This window comes from Athene noctua, chromosome 3, assembly GCF_965140245.1.
Source record: "Athene noctua chromosome 3, bAthNoc1.hap1.1, whole genome shotgun sequence".
Classification (NCBI taxonomy): domain Eukaryota; kingdom Metazoa; phylum Chordata; class Aves; order Strigiformes; family Strigidae; genus Athene; species Athene noctua.
Window position 1 is genome coordinate 8224321 of NC_134039.1, and position 20518 is coordinate 8244838.

Sequence of the window (20518 nt, forward strand, 5' to 3'; positions counted from 1 at the left end):
GCTCTTCTAGCTAGCATCCTTCTGCAAGTCAGTCCCAAGGGCTTCACAGCAAGATCCTGCTTGTCCTAAAACATTCCTGAAGGAACAGGGCATGACAGGCAACTCCTGTTCCAGAGAACTATTTGTCACAAGCTCAACATTTTCACCTACCAGCAGCCTTTGATGGGGTGGTATGGAAAGGTTTCAGAGGATATTCAGCTTAGTATCAGCACTGTTGGTTCCAAAGGGGCTGAAAAAACTCCTGACACATGAGAGCCCTGATAATTGCTGCTATTGGAGTCCACCTTCAGATGGTACCCAGCACCTTTTCAGCTAAGCTAACTCAACCGATGCCCACCCCTCTGATGGTGCAGTGGTTGCAAGAACATGTCTTTTCCCAGCTTAGGCACTGCTGGCTGTAGAATGGGTGTGTGGGGGGCTGTGCTTTTAAAATGGATATCCAAAATTATATGACTTAGAAATTTGCTCTCCAGAAGGCCTTATTTTTCCCCAAATCATGCTGGCCATACCATTTACAGTACATCTTTATAAAGTGTAGCTGAACAACCAAAAGGTCAAAGAGTGGCTGCATGAAGGAACGGGGGTGGGACCAAAGAGCTGTGAGGCACAGGGATATAAACCAGCTTTGCCAATGGAAGACCATGCCTCTTATTTCTCCAGTCACAGACATAAATTGCCTTCGTTTTGTGCGTTTTATGCTTTCTATTTTTTTTTTAACCATGACAATTACTTTGTTGCATTAAGATAAAATCACTGCCATCATCAAAGAGTGATAGAAAACCTGTGACACAGGAAACTGGGACTCCGGTATTAAATATACCTTGATACACACATGTGGTTTTAGGTACTTAGACACTTATATAGTATTAAGTTTAGAAAAGATGGTCCCTCTATGTTTTAGCCAGTCCCAGTATTAATATCGCTGGGTAGGGGAAATTCTTAAGGTGGGTGTGAGTTATCTTGTCTTTTGACTCTAGATATCTGGCATTGCCAAGAGTCATGAAGCTCATCCACTAACAACACAGAAAATTCTCTGTTTATAGTTTCAGAGTCAAATCAGTAATAACAATGGCATAGAGTTGCTATGACTATTTATGCTCCATCTGGATTTTATACTGCAGTGCTCTATTACAGTGGAAAAAAGCTATAGAAAAAATACATAATCCGTCTTAAAAAATATTTTATTATTTGCCAAATCGAATGCACTGTTTGGTTTTCTTGAGGGGAGGCACAGAAAGATACAGATTAGAACAAAGGGCTTGTTTATAATTTTGATGGTTATAAAATCACGTTGCCAGCCTTTCTGCAAGCCACTTGTCACATCTCTCTTCACGAGACACTTCATCAATTCTGTACTTGTGGCTGATGTACCGAACTGGTGGTCTAACCATCAGATAGATGCCTGGCATGTGACAGTAACTTCTCCAACTTCAGTGGAAGGTATGTGACCAGCAGCTCTCCATACAGCTCATGACTTCATGTGTTATTTACATGCAACTGTAAAGTGATATGTGTAAATGAAAGCCCCAAAGGAATCTGTGCCTCCTCCGAGATGAGTTACAAGATCCATAATTTAGAAGATCCAGGGGATAATCTAGGTAATCAGATCTTGGGTCTTGCTATAAGGAAGCTTGGTTGCCTGTGCCAACAAAGAAGGGGGGAGGTGTGCGTGTGTAAGGGCATACGTATGAAGGACTGTATGTAGATATGTGAGCAGACGGGTATCTGTGTGTCTGTGCCTGTTTGCGGGCCCATATTTGGATGACAAAACAGTTTCTAGCTACATGATGCCCCTAAGTTGAAGAGCACATGAACAACAAAGGGAGAGATGAGAATAAGATTTGATTCCTGGGTGCCCCAGTACCCCACATCCACAGTGCTTAGGAGTGATAGAGATGGTGACCACCAGTGGTGGGGAAAGGAGTTCCCATGGTGGTCGAGTGGTGAAAGTTACAGCCATCACCTGTCTTTGTGCCTGGATAATCCACACTGCCAGGACAGCTGTGGTAAAAGTCTACTTTGTGCTGGGCAATGAAGCCCACTGTCTGCTGGACGCTGCAGGTGCCCCCACCTTTGCCAAAGACTCCTCCATCCTCGCTGGTCACGATTGTGTAGGCGTTCTGCCCGGTTCCGTAGTGCTGACGGGGAGGAGGCATAGCTTGGATGTTGCTGGCTGCAGTGATGGGGTAACCCTGGTGGAATTTGGGGTGCACATCCAGGTAAGTACTTGGCTGGAAGCCACTCTGAAAGGGAAAGACAAGAGAGTCAGAAAACATAAGCTTCTCCATGGGTGTCCAGAGGCCTGACATGTAGTGGGGCTCTGTGCCTTCACAGTTCATGTCTCTTGATCAGCAGCAGTGGCATGGGAGGACAAGAACAACCATATCCATCCCCATAGCTCAGGGATGGAGACACAGTCGTGTGTGTGTATATAGATATATAGATATATATATATATATATATATGTACGAGGAAAACAGCTTTTCCCTGGAAGCATTTCCAGGAGAGGAAAACAAGCATTGCAGAGGAGGGCAATGAAGCTGGTGAAGAACCTAGAGAATAAATCCTGTGGGGAGTGATTGAAGGAGCTGGGACTGTTCAGTGTGAGGAAGAGAAGGCTGAGGGGAGACCTCATCACTCTGTGCAGCTCCCTGAAAGGACATTGCAGAGAGGTTGGTGCTGGGCTCTTCTCACAGGTAATTGGCGTTAGAACAAGAGGGAATGGCTCTAAACTGCAACAGGGGAGGTTCAGACTGGACATTAGGAAAAAAATTTTCACAGAAAGAGTGGTCAGAGAGTGGAATAGGCTGCCCAGGGAGGGGGTGGAGTCCCCATCCCTGGGTGTGTTTAAGGGTCGTTTGGATGAGATGTTGGGGGATGTGGTGTAGGGGAGAGCTTTGTAGAGTCGGGCTGAGGGTTGGACTCGATGATCCCAAGGGTCTTTTCCAACCCGATGATTCTGTGATTTCAGTGGTATCACCAGCACATTGCCAGGCTACCTACAGAACATGGAGAGTCTTACCAAGTCTGCGCCTCTGTGCTGAACAAATCAGAAGGCAGGGCACTCTGATACCTGTATGCTTAAGTTGTACCCATGGAGGAAATACATCACAGGACTTATCTGCCCAGACAGAAGGCCCATGCTAAGCCATGTGCTGTGTTCTTACTTGCGTGAGGCACTGAGCCCGTTCAGTCCATAGGCTATGCTTCTGGCACCTTTTCAGCTTCATCCTCCGGTTCTGGAACCAAGTCTTCACCTGGTTGGGGAAGGGAGAGCAGAGAAAACATCAGCAAAGGAGAGCAAGTGTTATCAGAATTGCAAGCAGGAAGAAGCAGAGGGAGAGTCACCAGATGGCATAGATATATCGGGCAGCAGCAGATAAAGGCCCTTAAGAGCTCCCTGGGGTTGTTGCCAAGGGATGTCTGTCTAGCAGCCTCAGCAGGTGGCTAGTGCATCTGCATGGTAGGGGGAGGGGGCGGCATTATGTCCACGGGACAGTTATAGCTGTGACAAATTGACTCATTTCAATCATGGAGATGGATAACTGGTGCAAATCAGTCCCACTCGGGTCTCTACAAGCCCCCTGCGCTACAGGTAAACCTCTAAGACACTGCTTCTGCACGCTCGTGAGTGGGGAAGGGAGAGGCTTGCTCTTTGAACCCAGCAGTTCCCAAATTCAAAGCTCCTTGCTAGGATGAATTCCAGAGCTGTTTGCCCCCAGGGCTGTGTCTGCCCTATGACAGCAGCCTTTGCAGGGATGTGGACTGAAGGAACGGGCAGATTGTCCCACCTGCTTTGTTCCTGACACAACCAGTTCAGTGTGTGCAAGCATATGTGTGTACCTAAAATGCATTTATAACTTATTTTAGTCCAGGGGCATCCAGCCCACTGTGCCCAGCTCTGAGATCCAAATTCCAGGCAGGTTTTGGACTTGCCCCCTCTGCTTTTGGAAGGCATCATTTGGCCATCACCAGTTCACTACTCACAACCTGCCTGGAGATCAGCAGAGGCCCTGAGGGGCTGCAATGGATGGACCCCCCCAGCACCCAGATGAAGGGGGGAGCACATGTCAGGCAGTCGGGCAGTGCTCAATGGGGGACGTTATTAGATGTTGGACAAGATCAGGCCTAGGAAACATGAGCAATAGCTTTCAGCATGTTGCAGCCCTGGGATTCAGGGAACTGAAGCATGCCAGGTTTTCTGTGAAGTTCACCAGCACAGAGGTAGAGGCTGTCTGAGGTAAACAACATATTCATCACTGTGTTTCTGCTACAAAGTGTTGGCATTCTACTGCATTCTACTAAGAGTGTTGGCAACAGTACCCTTAACTGATCCCTCACTGGGGAGGCCCCAGTGAGGTGCCACTGACCCTCCTCTCCCTGAGAAGTGCCTCTGATCTCCGGGTGTGAATAGGCAGGGTAGCCACTGCTAGCTGGCACCTTTGCCTCTACTCTCTGCTGGGGACTCATCCTTCCATCCTGTCACTGCCTTATGTGACCATTCAGCTGCTGTGTGACATATACACCATGGGTCAAAGTCTCCATGTTTACCTGCTTGTAGGTGAGCCCCAGGAAAACAGACATCTCCCGGATCTGCTGGGGGCTGAGGTACTTCTGGCTCTGGAACCGCTGGTGCAGGATTTGCAGCTGGTCCTTGGAGAAAGCTGTGCGGCTCTTGGCCTTCTTCACCGCCTCCGTGACATCTTCTCCACCCTTCTGAGACTTAGCTTCCCGCTGTGGCGACGAGGATGCTGAATGTGGACTGGTGGCTGAATCTGGCGTGAATTGGCTGAAATTCCCAGAACTGGATGAAGCTGGGGATACTTCTAGAAATAATGAGACAGTGGGAAAAGGTATACGAGACATCACGCACAGCTATAGGGGTATGAGCATGCTCCTTGCCTGTTGCAGAGCTCCTTGCCCATCAGACAGGAGCTCTCTTGAAGCAAAGGCCTGTGTCACCATTCTTCCTTCATGGATCTGTTAGCACAGACAAGCCCACTGACAGCAAGCAGCATCCCAGCTCAGCCCTCTGGGATTGCCTGTGGCTCCCTTTCACCAGGTGGAAAAGTCAGGGCAGAGAGGGGAGGATGGTGCATGCCGGCTCACAGGGTCACTATCCTCCTCAAAAAGACCTCAGTAATATTTTAGTCTCAGTGTGGTGTAAAAAGGCCTAGTCATGACTTGCAAGCATAGCTTTGGGTTGGTGACGGAGCTGTGCAAAAATGCCTGCCAAGCCATCTCAAGACATTTGATAGACAATGGCAAAGCAACCTCTGACCAGGGTGTATGGTGAGGCAGAGCAGTCAGTGCTTACAAGGATGGGGCAGCAAGTGGAGAGCATCAGCCAGGCCTTGGATATTGGCTCACTCCTGTTTGCCTGTGGCTCCCACCACAGACCATCCCACTGCTGGAAACACTGGTATAGATGGAGGGACCTATTTGGCTGAGGGGTGTTCTGGTGAGAGAAGAATGAAGAGAAATTTGACATGGAAATGAGGAGGAATAGAGGAAATGTGTGTGGGACAGATGAGAAGAAACAGTAACCCTGTACCAGGGACATGGGGGACAAAATTCAAAAGTGCAGAAGAAGGTGTCCAAGCCCCTTCTCATGTGTCCTGGTACATGTCTTAAGGGATTTCTGTTGAGGACAAAGCTCTAAATGAAAAGCTTCCTAAACAATCTGGGCTGCTAGTCCAGACAAAAGCCGACAAGATGCAAAGTCATTCAGGCTGCCTGAATAGGAAAATGCTAACAAGAGAGATTACCCCAGCACCTTTTTGTCAGGTGCCTGGTTGCTGGGGTCTGTGAAAGTCTGAGATCTTCTCGGGCCAGCCCTGACTTAAGGGCTGTGATGCCAGTTTGCCCCCTTCCCCATAACTGCAATGATAAATCTGTTCATCCCTCCTTCCTCCAACTACTCCTCTGCAAATCTTTCTGCATGGGCCGTCCCCTCTTCTCCTCTGGACATTTCAGGGGAGAGGGTGTGCAGTGAATGGGGCAGTGCCATTTTCAGTACATACTTTCTGAGTACTGACCTCAACCAATAGCTCCTGATCTCCTTCCTAGTCACCCTGAGAGCTGTGACTCTGCAGCCCACTGAGTCACCCAATACAAAGTACTGATGCCCTCCTGAGGAATGGGCTCCCCGTCCACTCTGCCAAACCCCTCCTTCTTCTGTCCTATGCTGAGAGGCTACTAAGCATTACTCAAAACGTTGAGGTGTTTCTGGGCGTCAGAAAGGTGGCCGTTTCTGCAGTACCTTCTCCCTTGTTACCCTCCTGAGAGAGGCATACCTGTCTTTGTGGTGCCCACCACTCTAGGGTTGCCTGCTCTTACAGTCCTGCTCGTGGCAATTTCCTATCCCTAGGCCTGTGTGAAGAGGGAAGAGCGGTACTGGGGCAGGTTTTGGTGCTGGGAAGCAGGGCCATGGGGATTTCAAAGGGATTCTGCCTACAAGGAGAAAGGGGCTATCAACAGAAGAGGTGCAAGGGCCCAAGGTGTTATGTGCATGGAGGTAGACTGAAAAGCCTGAGAGGAAGCTGAACATCTGTGACCTGGATCCACAGGAAGATAAAATTTCATGTGGAACCACAGGATGCTTGGCTCCTGCAGGCTGTGCAGTAAAAACCTTATAGGTAGGAAATGAGCGTGCTGAGAATGTGGGCTTGGAAAACAGGAAAAGTCTTCTGTTAGACAGGAACCACAGCACGGCACCGTAGAGCTAAAGCTCCTCCACCTTCCTCCTCGGCCTGTCATCCCAAACCCTCATGTAATTTACCACCTGCAGCTCGAGCTCAAGACAAAGGCAGTCCCTCTTCCATGAGAGGAGAGTGAAGAGGAAGCAAGAAACACAAACAGCAGTGCAACAGACATAAATACGAAAACCTAAGACAGACCTGCTCCCACAAACCCTTGACACCTGTAGGCCTTTGCTTCCACAACTGGGCTCTCTTGTAGAGAGATGCACCAGAGGAGAGCGTTTGAAGGCGGGGTTTAAGTCTATATACCAGGCCTACTGGGGGCATGAATGAGTCAATCTGCCCGCTGCCTGTGTGGAGCAAGCAGCATGCAGAGAACTTAAGACTTTCTCCAGACTACAGCCACTCGTCACTCTGCCCAAGCCTGTAGCTCTCTACAGCATCTGACAGCTTGGAACCTGCACTCCAAAAGCTCAAGGGCATTTACCCTGCTGACCATACAATGGGGCTGGGCGAAAACCTGCTTTCATCAGCTATTCTATTGCCACTCACTGGAGTGGGAGAGGAATGGCAGGGACAGAAAATGCCACCACGGTGGGACCCTTTTTTGTAAAGAGGAAAAGGCAAGGCACCAGAGCACGGAAAGGAGAGGGAAGTAGAGAGAGGAAAATGGCAAACTAAAAGAAGCAGAGATTTAAAGGGAGCAGATTTCCCAGCACAGTGATTCACAGCATGCCTCGGCTCAAGTTCAATGAGCACATGAAAGGCACAACGGGTTTGTAAGGGGGTAAGGGATGCCATGAGCAGAATTACCTTCAGGATTTGTTTCTCTCCATAGCACACATGGCAGCGTTTGACTAAAAGGAGGCGCAGACATTTCTGCCCCGAGAGCTATGAACTTCCACGAGACCATGTTGTCACACTGCCCTTCAGTCTGGATCACAGACTTGCCAGTGCCTGGACTCTCGCAGGCTCTGTTGAGGTGTAGGAAACCAGTTCACAGTCACCAAAGAGAAGCAGCATGGAAGGGTGGTGTGACTGACTGCCCAAGGTCACCCATCCTCCTTGCCTACCACATCACACTTTACCCAGCTCACACACATTAGGAAACCAAGGCAGGGAGAGAGAAAAAACTGCTCAAGGTCATTAAGCCGAGTGGCTGACCTGGGACCACAGGTATCCTGGGGACTAGCTCTAGGACTGAACTGAAATGCCTTACCTGCCATCCGCCTCTTCCCTCCTGCCTCCGGAGACTGAGCGGCTCCCACTGGCCCAGCCGAAGCGGGGGGATGTCCTGCTTCCCCCGCTGAGTTCCAGTAAAACTCCAGGTACCCCATGCCAGCCCCGTTGGGGTAAGCCTGGTAGGGGGGAAGAGCCAAGTGTGCACACATGGCGGGCTGATGAAGGGAGGGGGGGGTGTCCCCCACCTTCTAATAGATGCTACCTGCACGTGGGGGACAGGTCTCCCCAGCAAGCTGAGGTAGAGTAGACAGGCAGTTACCTTTATAGCTGGCTATCCCCTGCCTGGGACTGCAATATTCACCATCCTCGAGGCTCTTTGTCATGTTAAAGAGGCTGATTGGTGGGGTGGGGACAGAGCAGGGGCGGGGGGGAGTGGTGGGGTGGTGGGGTGGGGGTAGAAAGCCACACATGGCATCAGGGCTAAAATATGTCCTCTCTGAATTCTTCCCATTCTGCAGGTTCCTCATTCACACCTGAGCAGGGTCTCATCCAGAGCCCCAGGAAACCTCCTCCCGCTTGTTTCTTTGGGCTCAGCTCAAAATGTCCTGTCACGAAATAATCCCATGAGCGCAGATGTCCTGTAGAAGACAGCTGTATATGCATTGGGAGAGCAAATCCCAACCAATGTCCACCACATGGAAGTGGCAGGAGGTAGATCCGGTGCTGAGCTGCTCAGCACCAGGCTGGGCTAACCCGAGCCCTGGCTCCAGGTTATGCGGAGTGTTCTGAGACCTTTGCTTTGTAGTTTGTATTACATTTACATCCCCACAACACCAACTCACACATGCACACACCCTTCCGACCTGGCAGCACTTCCCACACTTGGTGAGATGGAGCAAGACCTGGGGGCTAGAACCTACTTTTTTTTTTTTTTTTTTTTAACTGAGAAGGAATTTCCTTTACACAGTCATTTGAGAGAGCCAACTGAGAATGTGCCTGGCCCATCTTCCACACAACTGTTCCAGAGCAAAGTTAGAAACACCGGACAAGTCACATCCAACACCAGATCTCATTTTGCAGAGCAGGCTCAGAAATCTCAGCTGTCTGGTCTACAGAGGGACAACCAGCAGAGACATTTTCACTATGGAAGTAGGAAAGATTTAGTGCAGGTAAGGTCCACAGCTAACAGACTTGCTCCCCCATGGCCTTTCAAAGGCACATGCTTTCATTTGCATAGTCTTGTCTGCAGCCTTTGCCAGGCCTTCACAGGCTGGTTGGAATAAAGATGAAGAGTTTCCTTTAATGCAGGGTTAGCTGATGTTTGCTGACATATGGCCCACCCAAGGGGGACTGGCACCTGCAGAGCTGCTCATTAAATAACTAGAGGTAAGTGAGTGAGCCACAGCATTCAGCTATGGGCCTGCAGGTTGGTCTCCTCTATGGGCTTGCTTACTTCCCCTCAGGATGTTTTGCTCTGCTTGTATTTAGGAAGATTTTATTATCTTAATCTCAAAAGACATTGTGAGTTTCTAGCTAATGCCTGTATTTCTCAATGCAGACAGAAGTCCCAGAGTTAGTTCAAATATTTCTTGCTAGAACCAGCCCTGCTTTGGCACCAGGACATGAGCGTGCCTCATGTCAGCAGCTCAGAGCTGAGGGTGCAGATCCACAGAAGTGTAAAATTATTTAACCTGGACTGACCCTGCATCCCTCTGCGCCTCATTGCTCCAAGGTGCTTGTCACCAACTTCTTCCCAAGCCTGCGCTAGCACCCAGTACCTTCTCAACAGGCCAGAAAGGGGAACCTGCTTGCTGTGAGAGCATTCTAATATCAACACGGAGAAGAAACAGACAGGTGGGGGTGAGCAAACCCATAGGAAATGGGATTTAGGTCAGTTTAATAGGATGTAGAACACCACTGCTACCAGCACTTTTGCTGCTCTGTGTGCCATGGCATGTTACTAGTCCCAGCTTCCCTGTCTGTAGAGCAGGGGCAAGTTGGAGCCTTCTGAGATCCCTGCATGGGAAAACACAAGGAACTGCAGGACTGGCCCTTAAGTGAACCTGAAAATCAGCGCAGCTGCTCTTGAGCCATCGTGGGCAAACCATTCATCTCACTTGCCACATCACAGCATGATTCTGCTGCCTTGGGACCATCCACTTTCCCATAGGTGCAGACCGGAGGGAACTGAGGGCCTGGTTAGGGTCTCCTTGACACTCAGTATTACTTTTTCTGTTTGCATGAAACTCGTTTCTATGCCTACAAACTTCAGGGACTGACATCTTTCTGCACAAGAAATGCAGTTTTAAATATGAAAACTTGAAAAAGTTACAGCAAAAAAGGGTTTTTGAGCATATCTGTCCTGATAGAATCACAAGAACATCCAGAATATGGCAATTACTCTGCAACAGGCTCTACATGGTGGTTTTGGCTCATGCCTCATTTCTAAATCATTCCACATTTCAGAGCTAGAGTGCTGCAAGAGCTCAGGTCACTGTCCCTCCTATCTGCCCTCAGGCTTTAGCTGATCAAGCAAAGGGAGAGACACCAATGACGTGAGCTGCACAGAGCTCAGGACACTGCGGGGCAGCTCCAGTGCCACCGGTCAAGGAGAATGCCATGCGGTCCTTCTTATTCGTGTCTGGCCTGTTACTGCATGTTGATGCTCAAGTTTTCATGACCTGAGGTGCAGTTAGAAAATGAAAAAACAAGGAAGCAGACCTGGAGGATATCAATGCATCTTCTAAAACTGTTTAATCTGAAGACCTGGCAGAAAACATGGCATGGGGTGCTGGCATGGGTGGCAGTGGGTATCTTGGGTATCTATGTACTTACTGGGACTATCACTGGTTGAGCACTTCGCACTTGATCTCCTTGATTTCAGCTACTTCTGAAGGTGTCTGGGATCTTTCTTGCAAAGTGCCCAGAGGCATAATAAACTAGCATAGTCACCTGCACTACAAATTCCTGCTGGGCAGAAGCCAGGGGGGAGGATGTTGCTGCCCCTGGGAGCAGAGCCACCTGCCTGACTGGACCAGTGAGTGGGGCAGCACAGAGGGAGTCACCTCCCCAGGGGTGGGAGGGGGACCCAGAGGCGGAGAAGCTGAAAGAACCTTAGGGCCTCACACACACCCACACTCCCCCACACCTCCATGGTTTCAGAGCAGCACCACCTCTCAGGACACAGCTTATCTCCCCTGCACAGCATGTGACACAGCCTGTGGCGCAGACAGCAGCTCCCTCAAACCTGCACTGCAGGCAGCTGAGATGTGGCCTGGCATCAGAGCCAGACCCTGGTACTGTGTCATTCCATGCTGGGCCCAGATACTGACTGTTTCTCTCAATGATCTCCACAGAAGCCTTCCCAGGCTCATGCTCTTGGCTCAGAGGGTTTTCTAGTATCTTAAACAACCTTTATCTGCTCTTCTGTACCATGAAGCTGAAAGCACACTCCCATAAAAAGCGGGTAAATTCTTCACAGGCATGTTAGTAACATGATCTTTCACCAACAGCTAAGTCCTTTGCTTTCCCTAGGTGGCATTGAACTCTGCAACAGTCACAGCATTGAAACAGTAGCCTGTAAATGACCGGGTTTCTTCCATAAAAGCAGTGAGGTAGAAAGACTAGTAATTAGAAAGACCAGGAGGAAAGAGGAAAGCTCCTCATTCTCCATCCCTGTGCCCTCCACAGTGTGGTTGCAGCTCATGCTGACTTGGCCAAGATAGCCACAAAGTAGTGAACGCAGGATCTACTGACAGGGTAACTCCAGGGACATGGAAGGCAGAAGAGGCTGAAAAAACAACCTTGAAAACTGGTCTGGGATTATGGACATCATTCAGAAGATGCTCAAGCAGATCAGAAGGTGGAGAACATGCTCATGGAGATGTTTTCTGTAACTAGGTCCTTTCACTAGCACAGGCTGTATGGTTGTACAACCTGATTTTCTTATAACAATCCCTGCCTAGCCGTGTTTGGTTGCTGTGCCAGTGCCTTCTACACCTTTCATAGGTGACCTCAGCAAAATGATCCTTACAGAATCCCAGAATCGTCTAGGTTGGAAAAGACCTTGAAGATCATCCAGTCCAACCATTAACCTCACACTGACAGTTCCCAACTACACCATATCCCTAAGCACTGTGTCAACCCGACTCTTAAACACCTCCAGGGATTTGTTTGAATGGGTTTTTTTTCTTCTGCTTTTCACTGGAGCTTTAAGTAATAAATTACCTTTCAGACCTCTTAATTTATCAGCTGTTGCTCTTTTATCCTAAGAGGAATCAGACGGTCAAATGGGAAAGATTATATGTGGATAAAGACACTGGATGGACCTGACTCTGAGATGTCTGTGTTCTGGCAAAGCGTCCCATGACAGCTAACAAGCAAATGAGGCTTGATGTGTACAGCGTGGACATAACAGAGCAAGAACTGAAAGTTAAAGCTGACAGCATCCTGAATAGATGTTCCATCACAGCTCAAGCCCTTGTGGCTCAGCTCTTCTTGTGTAGCTCTGCCCAGCAGTGAAGGTATAGCTGATGCTATCAACAGGAATATCACTGCATCTGCATTCCTGCTTGGCTGGCAAAGCTCTGGGAGTTTGGGCTGCAACAGTCTAGAATTCCTTATTGGTACCACTATAGCAGGAAAACACCAAGTTTCTCGGAGGCTTGGCCTCAGCAGACCCCTCGCTGGAGGTGTGTGGGGAGCCGCACAGGCTCACGTGCTGCTAGCAGCTTTCCTGCACCCGGCAACCCTCCGGAGGCTTTCTGGGACATACAGTCTCCTGAGATTACAAATATTGGCAAACAAGCATTTATTTTGTCCAAGCTGGCTTTTAAAAAAAAGTATGCTTTTCAGTCCTTGAACCTGCTGAGTGTAGTTTTGGTTACGTATTCAAAGATAGTAAACGCAGCTGTTTTTAAAAAAAGGCTTTGTCAGTATTGTCTCCTTTCTTTAAAGCCTTAAACAAATGCCATGCTTTGTTTAAACATTTGCAGGGGGTTTGTGATTGACATTGATAGCAATGGCTTAATCTAAAGACATTTTAAAAAAGAAAAAGTAATACAGTTTGAATCACAGGAAGCAAGGTAGCTAAAACATTTCAACATTGCAACATTCCCACTCTGCTCCCCACTTAGTTCAGCATCTTAATTCTTCAATTGTAATTGTAATTTGAACTTATACTTACTTCTCTAATAGCACCATGTTTTTCTCCGAAGACTTTTCTTTTTTGGTGATTGATCACCTTCTACATTTTTTCTTTGCTTTGTGTGAGACTGCACTGTAATCTACTCAGATCCATTTGTTTGCCTGTTCTCATAATGGCCTTGTCCTCCTTGCAAATACTGTTAATGAGTCTATACCTGAAAGGGATGGTTTTTCCCTCTAACATATACAGTCTTGCTGTACTGAGGATAAGCAGTGGAAAGGAAAATTTATCCCCAAAAATCATAAACAGGCTGCTGCTTTTTTGTTTTTTTTAGGTGTGTCGTGATGGGCTGCAAAATTCTGAAAGGGCTAAAATATATTCCCAGTGAGGTAATACAGCCAAGTTTCAGTTGGATGATCAAAAAGAAAAAGGAAAAAAAGGATTTTCTTCTTCTTTTCAGGCTATTCTGGGCCTAAAGTTAAATAAAATCAGAGCTGGTACTTCACTGTACATAGCAGCCATCCAGAGCCACAAAAAAAAGTAAATTGAGACCTCTCAGGGCTGGAAGATGTAAGGAGAGCTATGGTAACACCCACCTAAAAAAGCCAGAGGGAGGGGCTAGGAAGTCTGCAAACTTCAAATAACATTCATCACTATTTCCTAACTGCCTTCCATTTCTCCTTCTGTAAATGTAATTTAGGAGTCAACTTCCCATATTCAGTGTTTTTGGTTCATGAAGGAAGGGAACAGTCTACAGAGGCCCCTTCTCTTAAATTATTGAGAGTAACAAAAGCCCAAGTTATTTTGCTGTGCAAAATTTCTGAGTAAAATCAGCAAAAAGTAAAAGTGAAAATCTGTGCCACACCCACAGATATTTAAATATATCTGATGTTTAAATATATCAGATATTTAAATATATACATATATATTTAAATCCTCTCCTTCTCTCTCCTGTTTTTATTTTTATCTGCCCAGTGTAAAAAATGTAAGGGCCAAGAAATGAATGGACTTAGTTTCCAACAAAGCACTTTAGGACAAGCTGTTGATCATTATCATGAGATGGATTTTTCTGCTCATAAATCCTTCCTGAAGTCCTTCACACAGTGAGGCCTCTAAGAGAAATGTAACCTGATCCTGATGCCAAGAAAATGAAACTGGAAGAAAAGACTCTGCCAGTGTTGCCAGTACTCCCAGTCTCCTGGGTCTCACCTTTAGGATTTTACTTCCCCGATCTGCTAAAAAAAATGCGATCAGAGTAGGCAGAAGAGAAGTCCCTGAACAGTGTCTCCACATCTACCACTTTTAGCTTTATTACAACATCTCTTGAAATGTAGTGGATGATACCTCTGCTCTCACCCATCCTTCACCAAGCTTTTTCAGCCCACCTTCTGTCTCCTGACCTCATGTTTAAAAGGCATCTGCGGTTACCGGCCAAAGCGATTTTTCTGGCTGTATGGATACAAGCTTATGGGCTGTGTGCAAATACATCAAGTTTTCGGCCAGCCTGATGCTGCTGTGTGTTTCCCACTTCCCAAAGTTTCTGTCCGTACCATGTGTATGCCACCAGCAGAAAGTAGCGTGAGAGTCCAGCATCAGAAAGGGAAGGTGCACTTTCCTCCTTCATTGGTCTTCCTTTCCTTATTCAACGCATGTTTTGTCTTTGAAAAAAGTTTGTATATAAAGTAACAAGGCTATGCTCCAGGTCTGTCATGACTAACTCCCTTAGAATAATGGATCTTAACTGTTGTTAATCTTATCTGTAGTATATTTTCTCCCTAAAAAGAAAGGGGATGAGGGATTTTCTAATGCTTACATTTTTTCAGTGCTTGAACATCTTCCCCCCTCTTTAACAAAAGCTATGAAGATTTTTAATGGTGGTTATTGCCATGGCACCAAGCTGTCTGAGATCTTGAAATCTCAAATCATGTTTAACTTTTTTGTGTGATACAGAACATTTTAATCAACATGTATACGTAGAGAAAACTCTCCTCCATCACTGGAAAACCCACTTGGTCCTACAGTGATGTGGTCCCTGTGTGAACCCACCCCAACTTGTTCCTAGGTAAATCTTCCAAAGAATTCATACTTAAGCCCAGTTTGCAGAACTATACTTGGGAATCCATCCCACTCATCCAGCAATTTGATATTAGGCTTTTGACCAAGACATTTGAGGTAGGCTAGGTTCAAGCTAGGCCTTCCATGCTTGGTTTTCATGCTTGCTTTTCATGGTTTTCACTCATCCTGCTTTATGACCACCCTGCTTCATGATCAGTGCACAGCCTCACAAGAGAACGGTGAAAGTGTCCTCAGTATCTTGTGAGCATGTGGCACACAAGGAGAGGATGAGCTGGTAGGGAAATCTGCGCACAGAACGAGGCAGGAGGAAGAGGAAGCTGTGTTGGGACACCTCTGTGGGGGTATAAGATACAGAGAGAGCAGGTGATGGAATCTGTCAGGTGGAAGAAAGTTAGAGGTTTCTCAGTTGCACTAAATGCAGACAAAGGCTGTCTTAAGGGGCTTATAGGCCCTGGAGCATCAAACCTTACAGACTCTTTGACATCTCAAACTGGGAGAAGAATGCAGTGTGCTCCTTTTCCAGTCACTGACTCTGGTATCTGGGATTCCACCAGCCCAAATGTGCCAGGAATTAAGTCTCCCCAGACAAACAGAGATAACATAGCAGAGCTCTGATCAAGGGACTGATATCAAAGGAGCAAATCTCTCAGCCCCGGGGATGAATCATCAGAGCAGTTTATTCCAACCTTTTCTCCTCCTTTCAAGTATCAGGTTCAATTGCAGCAACAGCAGCACAAAAGGCTTCGTCATTCTAGGTGCTGCAAAGACAGGGAAAAAACAACCAGGAGGAATGGAATTCACAGGTGATAGAAGGCTGGGAGGGTGCTGCAAATACCACAGAGAACAAAGAAGTAATGCAAAAGAAACCTATCTTGCTTGGGCAGGGAGGAAGAAGGAAAGATGGGGGCTAGTCATGCACCTGGGGAGAAAGTATCCCAAAGGTAAGTAATCAAAGGGAGATGTCTAGAAAGCACAGCATGAAAAAAAAAAAAAAAAAAAGGAAAAACAAAAGAGATGCACGCTTGTCATTTGAGGTGTATCAAATTCAAGCAACAGCAATACTATTTGTAGTCATGAAAGCGTTTGACAGAGATCCATATAATCTCATTTTCATGGATGGGGAAACTGAGGCACCACATGAGTTCAGTAAAGCACCTGTTATTGTGCAGCCACATCTTGGCTAGACAGAAACACCAGGTTGTCAATGCAGAAAACTTTTGTCTTGGAGCTAAAGGGCATTATTATGCACGGTTATGGTGAGATTATGCAAAGAAGGTTACATTCTGGTTTGTGTGCCCTGCAAAATGAGGGGGACAAGGAGGAGAGGAAGGCTCCAGGGAAGAGCAGCAGGCACAGAACTGTTATAAAACAGTTTCTCTCTGCCATCTGAGTATGAAACCAGAATTGCAGCATCTCATCCTCTGCTTCTCAGCAATCAGTGGATCTAATCTCTGTTTACACACAGGGGCATATCTGTCATGTCTGAAGGCTTTCCCACTGCCAGCTCCACTCAGGTTGCCCTTTCCACAGAGCAAGTGAGGACAGGTGTAAAAACCTGAACTGGCAGACACAATGCCAGAGACAGGGCTTGGATGAAAGAAAACAAGGTTGTGTGTCACTTCAGCTATGCTAGTTCTTCAAAGTCATCTCACCTGTGTACCAGCCCACTCTGGAACTAAGACGAGCCAGAGGGCCAAGCCAGTCTGGTACTCTGCCTCATCACCATCAGTAGCAGTTATGCTGGGTGATTCTCCTGCAGGCTTTATGTGGGCATCAGTCACATCATTGCTGGGTCTTAATGAACAACAGAAAAAAATCAAGGTTTTTGCTCAGCTCCAGCGATGACCTAGCCCTCCACACTGGGTGCGTGGTTGGATTGTGGTTTGGAGTTTATGTTGTGGTTTGGAGTTTGTGGGTTTGGGGGGGAAGGTGGGAGGGAAAGGATTGCATGTTTTCTGGGGTGGTGGCATGGCATTCATGTTTCAGAATAGGCCTGTGCTTTAGCATGTCAAGTTTTACCTCTATGAGCTGTCAGATGCTTTATGAAATTGTTACTGTTAATGACATTGCAGATGAATCTAAGCTTTGCAAGGTGAATTGGGGGGTGGGAGTGGGTGACAACCATCTTTATGGACTATTTGCTAAGGGTGAAGTGCCTGAAAACATGCTGCTAGCATGTTGCCACATGACCAGGCATGTCTCCACGCTACAGACAGGGTAACAGAGTCAGCACCCTCCAGTGAAACTGCGCTTGGTATTTTGTGTTTCCCTCTGGGCATTGGGCTCCTGAGGAATGGGATACCTCAGGAGCAAGGAAGCAGTTCATGGCTCAAAGGTAATAATTTCTGGGGAGGTAATGTTAACTCACTGACAACAGAGAGAGTGGGAGGCTGGTGGCCTGTGGAAATCCGAGCATGAAAAAAAGCAGGAGAGAGTTTTTAAAAGGTTTTGGGACCCAGGTGAAGAAATACCTTTTGCTCACAGTAGAGGAGGTGTGTAGTGAAAGTCCCCTGGGCTCACCACAGAAAGCAGAGCCCTCTGGTGTCTCCCAGCCTCAGGCGTGGGGGTTTCACTGGAGCGGTGGAGAGGAGCTGCGGGCTGCAGAGCCACTGGGGTGGCACAGCCACACAGTGAGCTGTGAGGCCACCACAGCACAAACCTCCACCTGCAGCCGCATCCCTGCTGGGAATTTCCCTCTCCAGCACAGCAGAAGCCATCATAAAGTGACCTTGCACTGGGGCAGGACTTGATGTATGCAGGGATGGCTGTAGGAGAATCCACTGGGCCACGGTCCCTGTGAGACAAGGTTTTGGCTTGAATTTAAACTCAGCAGGTCCCCTGTGTTATGCAGAGGATGGTATGGGATTAATGCAAGTTTAGTCACTGCCCAGGATAATGTGCCTCAAACCTCCACACCCTCCCCCAAAGTTTTGTCCACAGAGCTACAGGTCTTGAAGAAAACCCGAGGCAGGGGAAGGACAGCAGTATGAAGTGGGGCTTAAACGTTGGCTTTTTGTTGGGAGACAGGGAAAAGGAAAGGGGAAGCAGAGAAGTGGGGAAGAGCAGGAGGAATGCATTGAAACCTCAGGGAAAATGCAAAGAGAATCCCAAAAGTGTGAGGAACACGCCAGGTCACCTTGTATACCTGTCTGTATACAAGCAGACCCTGCAACACCCAACATGAGGCAGAAGGGGCTGCAGGAGAAATGTGGCCATCAGAAAGCAGTGGGAAAATGCCATATTGGAGAAGAAAGGACCCAGAGAAGTTTGGGGGCACAAGAAAGGCCTTGAGGTATGAGAGAGAGCCCAGAGTTGGCCAGATTAATGCAAACCTGTCTTCACCCACACTGTCAGTCTACCCATCTCTGCCCTTCCTAAGGCTGAGAGGAGATGTCAGCCTGGTGAAAGTGGACAGCGATCACCCCAAAGGTGTATTGGTCCTTAGTTCTGGCCATGCACAAGTAGGTTCAGAGACAGATATATTAGAGAGCCTGTGAGGAGCAAAGAGCAAAGGCTACTATGAGATGGAAAGAGGAAAGGAGTTCAATGGTTGGACTAGAAAATCTTCAACCTAGATGATTCTGTGAGTTTAGTGAAATTTTAGCTACCTCCAAGGCCCTGGAGAGAACGGAAAAGAGAGGAAGGTCTCTGTTGGTGCCAGGAAGAATGCATCATGCTCATCTTATAGTGACTCTGGTGGTGCTTGTGAGGTTGGAGAAAAGACCCTGCTCCACTGAATGGAAGGAGAGGTTCCACCATCCTCCCTTTGCCGTTTCACCCCTTTTTTTGCAGTAGCTGGGCCTCTGATGGAGAAAAATCACCTAAGACAGTGTTAGCAAGGAGCACATGGTCTTTTCAACTCTAGTAATAGAGGCTTCCACGTGGAAAGACACAATCTCAGGTCTCTGGCTGCAGCTGGAAGAGAGCTTGGCACTGCATTGCATTCTTCCTGCAAGCCACCATGTATGTCAGAGGTGAACTGCAGGCTCAGCAGCAATTTTGTGGCCCCCTTGCCACAAAGACCCCCCAAGGTGTGGTGTGGGGGCCTAGGTCATGACTGGAGCCGGGCAAAAACCTTGATTCTTTCTGCTGTAAAGCTGGGCATATGTGTGTGGTTTATGATTACAGTGATTGAGGCTTTGCCTTACTTTCCTCTGCAGGAACAAGGACAATGCAGATCTGCAAGCTGTTTTCAAGGCTCGCAGAAGGCCTCCCTAGAGCTGGCTGGTGTGTGGACACTTTGTACCTTTTCAATGTGCTGCTGGGGAGAATCAAGCATACTGTGTCTGTGTAACCGAAGTGTTCACACCCACAGACCACACATCAGTTACACGGTCATCATGGCTACACTCCAAAATCTGCCTGTAGGCACCCAGTTCTGAGAGCCTGGGAGCAGGGGACACATTACCTTTGGTTCCCAGATCTTCCCAGTCACCCAGCAGCACCCGCAGCCCTTTGCACTGGCACCTGGGACAGTACAACCCCCTTCCTCAGTGCCCCTCTTTCATCACCTTGCCCTTCCATGCCAGAAGGGGATAATGAACCAGAAGCCGTGCTGTGCCTCCACAGTGTCCTTCATGTCGGGGCACTGCACAAGCAAATATAGCCAGTGTCTGCGCATCTGGTGCACATCACTCCAAGACTTCCCACGAGCTTTATATTTTCTCAGTCTCTCCTTCTAAAGTGTTACTAACTCGTCCGGATCCTTCCATCAGCAGGAGAAAACGTGCTCTCTCAGCTCAGTTTAGTTAACAAAAGGTTAAGTCCCAGCCAGGGAAAAAAAACAAAACTATCTTTTAATGAGCCACCACTATGCACTAAATCTTTGCTGGAGCTTTATTTCTAACCAGCCCTAGTGCCTGTGCTTTGGCTGCTCTGTCCTCAGACACACAGCCAGCCAGGAGGTAGACTTCCCATACCCAAGGAAAAATGTATCTCTCTCTTTACTTCTACTTTTTTTTTTTCATTTTTTTGTTGTTGTGATTTTTTGTTTCAATCACACTTGGAAAAAGAAATTAGATCTGCTCACACAGCAAAATTGCCCTAGACAATGTGTTTGGAAATACTGAAGCTTTCCACTAATACAATGCTTTTAATGTTTTTGTGCGTGTGGGCAAAACATTACAACATCACAATCACCTGTGAGCTATGTATGATCAGTGTGAGTATTATTCTTGCATCAGCATGAGAAAGGAGTCAGACAGTAAAGGCAGTGTGATGCTGCTCCATCACTCACAAAATGTTTTGTCTGTGGCATGAAATAAGGAAGCTGGAAAGCATTTCTTCCAACGCTTCTGCACTGGCAGTTTCTCTGAGATGGATGAGCCACTGCAGGTTTCAGTGCCATGGTGGTATCTGTCCAAACTGGGCTTTGCTAACCTTGGTCTTGACCAGTTCTGTTTGTCAAGACCTT

The 20518-nt window shown here is 47.5% G+C and overlaps 1 protein-coding gene across 1 annotated transcript; it reads right to left on the reverse strand.

Annotated features, from left to right (window-relative positions):
• Positions 1-1880: 1880 nt before the first annotated feature.
• On the reverse strand, positions 1881-8092 carry LOC141958452 (homeobox protein NANOG-like). The gene is made up of 4 exons (XM_074901235.1): positions 7921-8092; positions 4552-4826; positions 3168-3257; positions 1881-2243 (listed from the first exon to the last, which is right to left on the reverse strand). Exons 1-4 carry the CDS (start codon positions 8090-8092, stop codon positions 1881-1883), a joined length of 900 nt encoding a protein of 299 aa, XP_074757336.1.
• Between the last annotated feature and the right edge of the window lie 12426 nt (positions 8093-20518).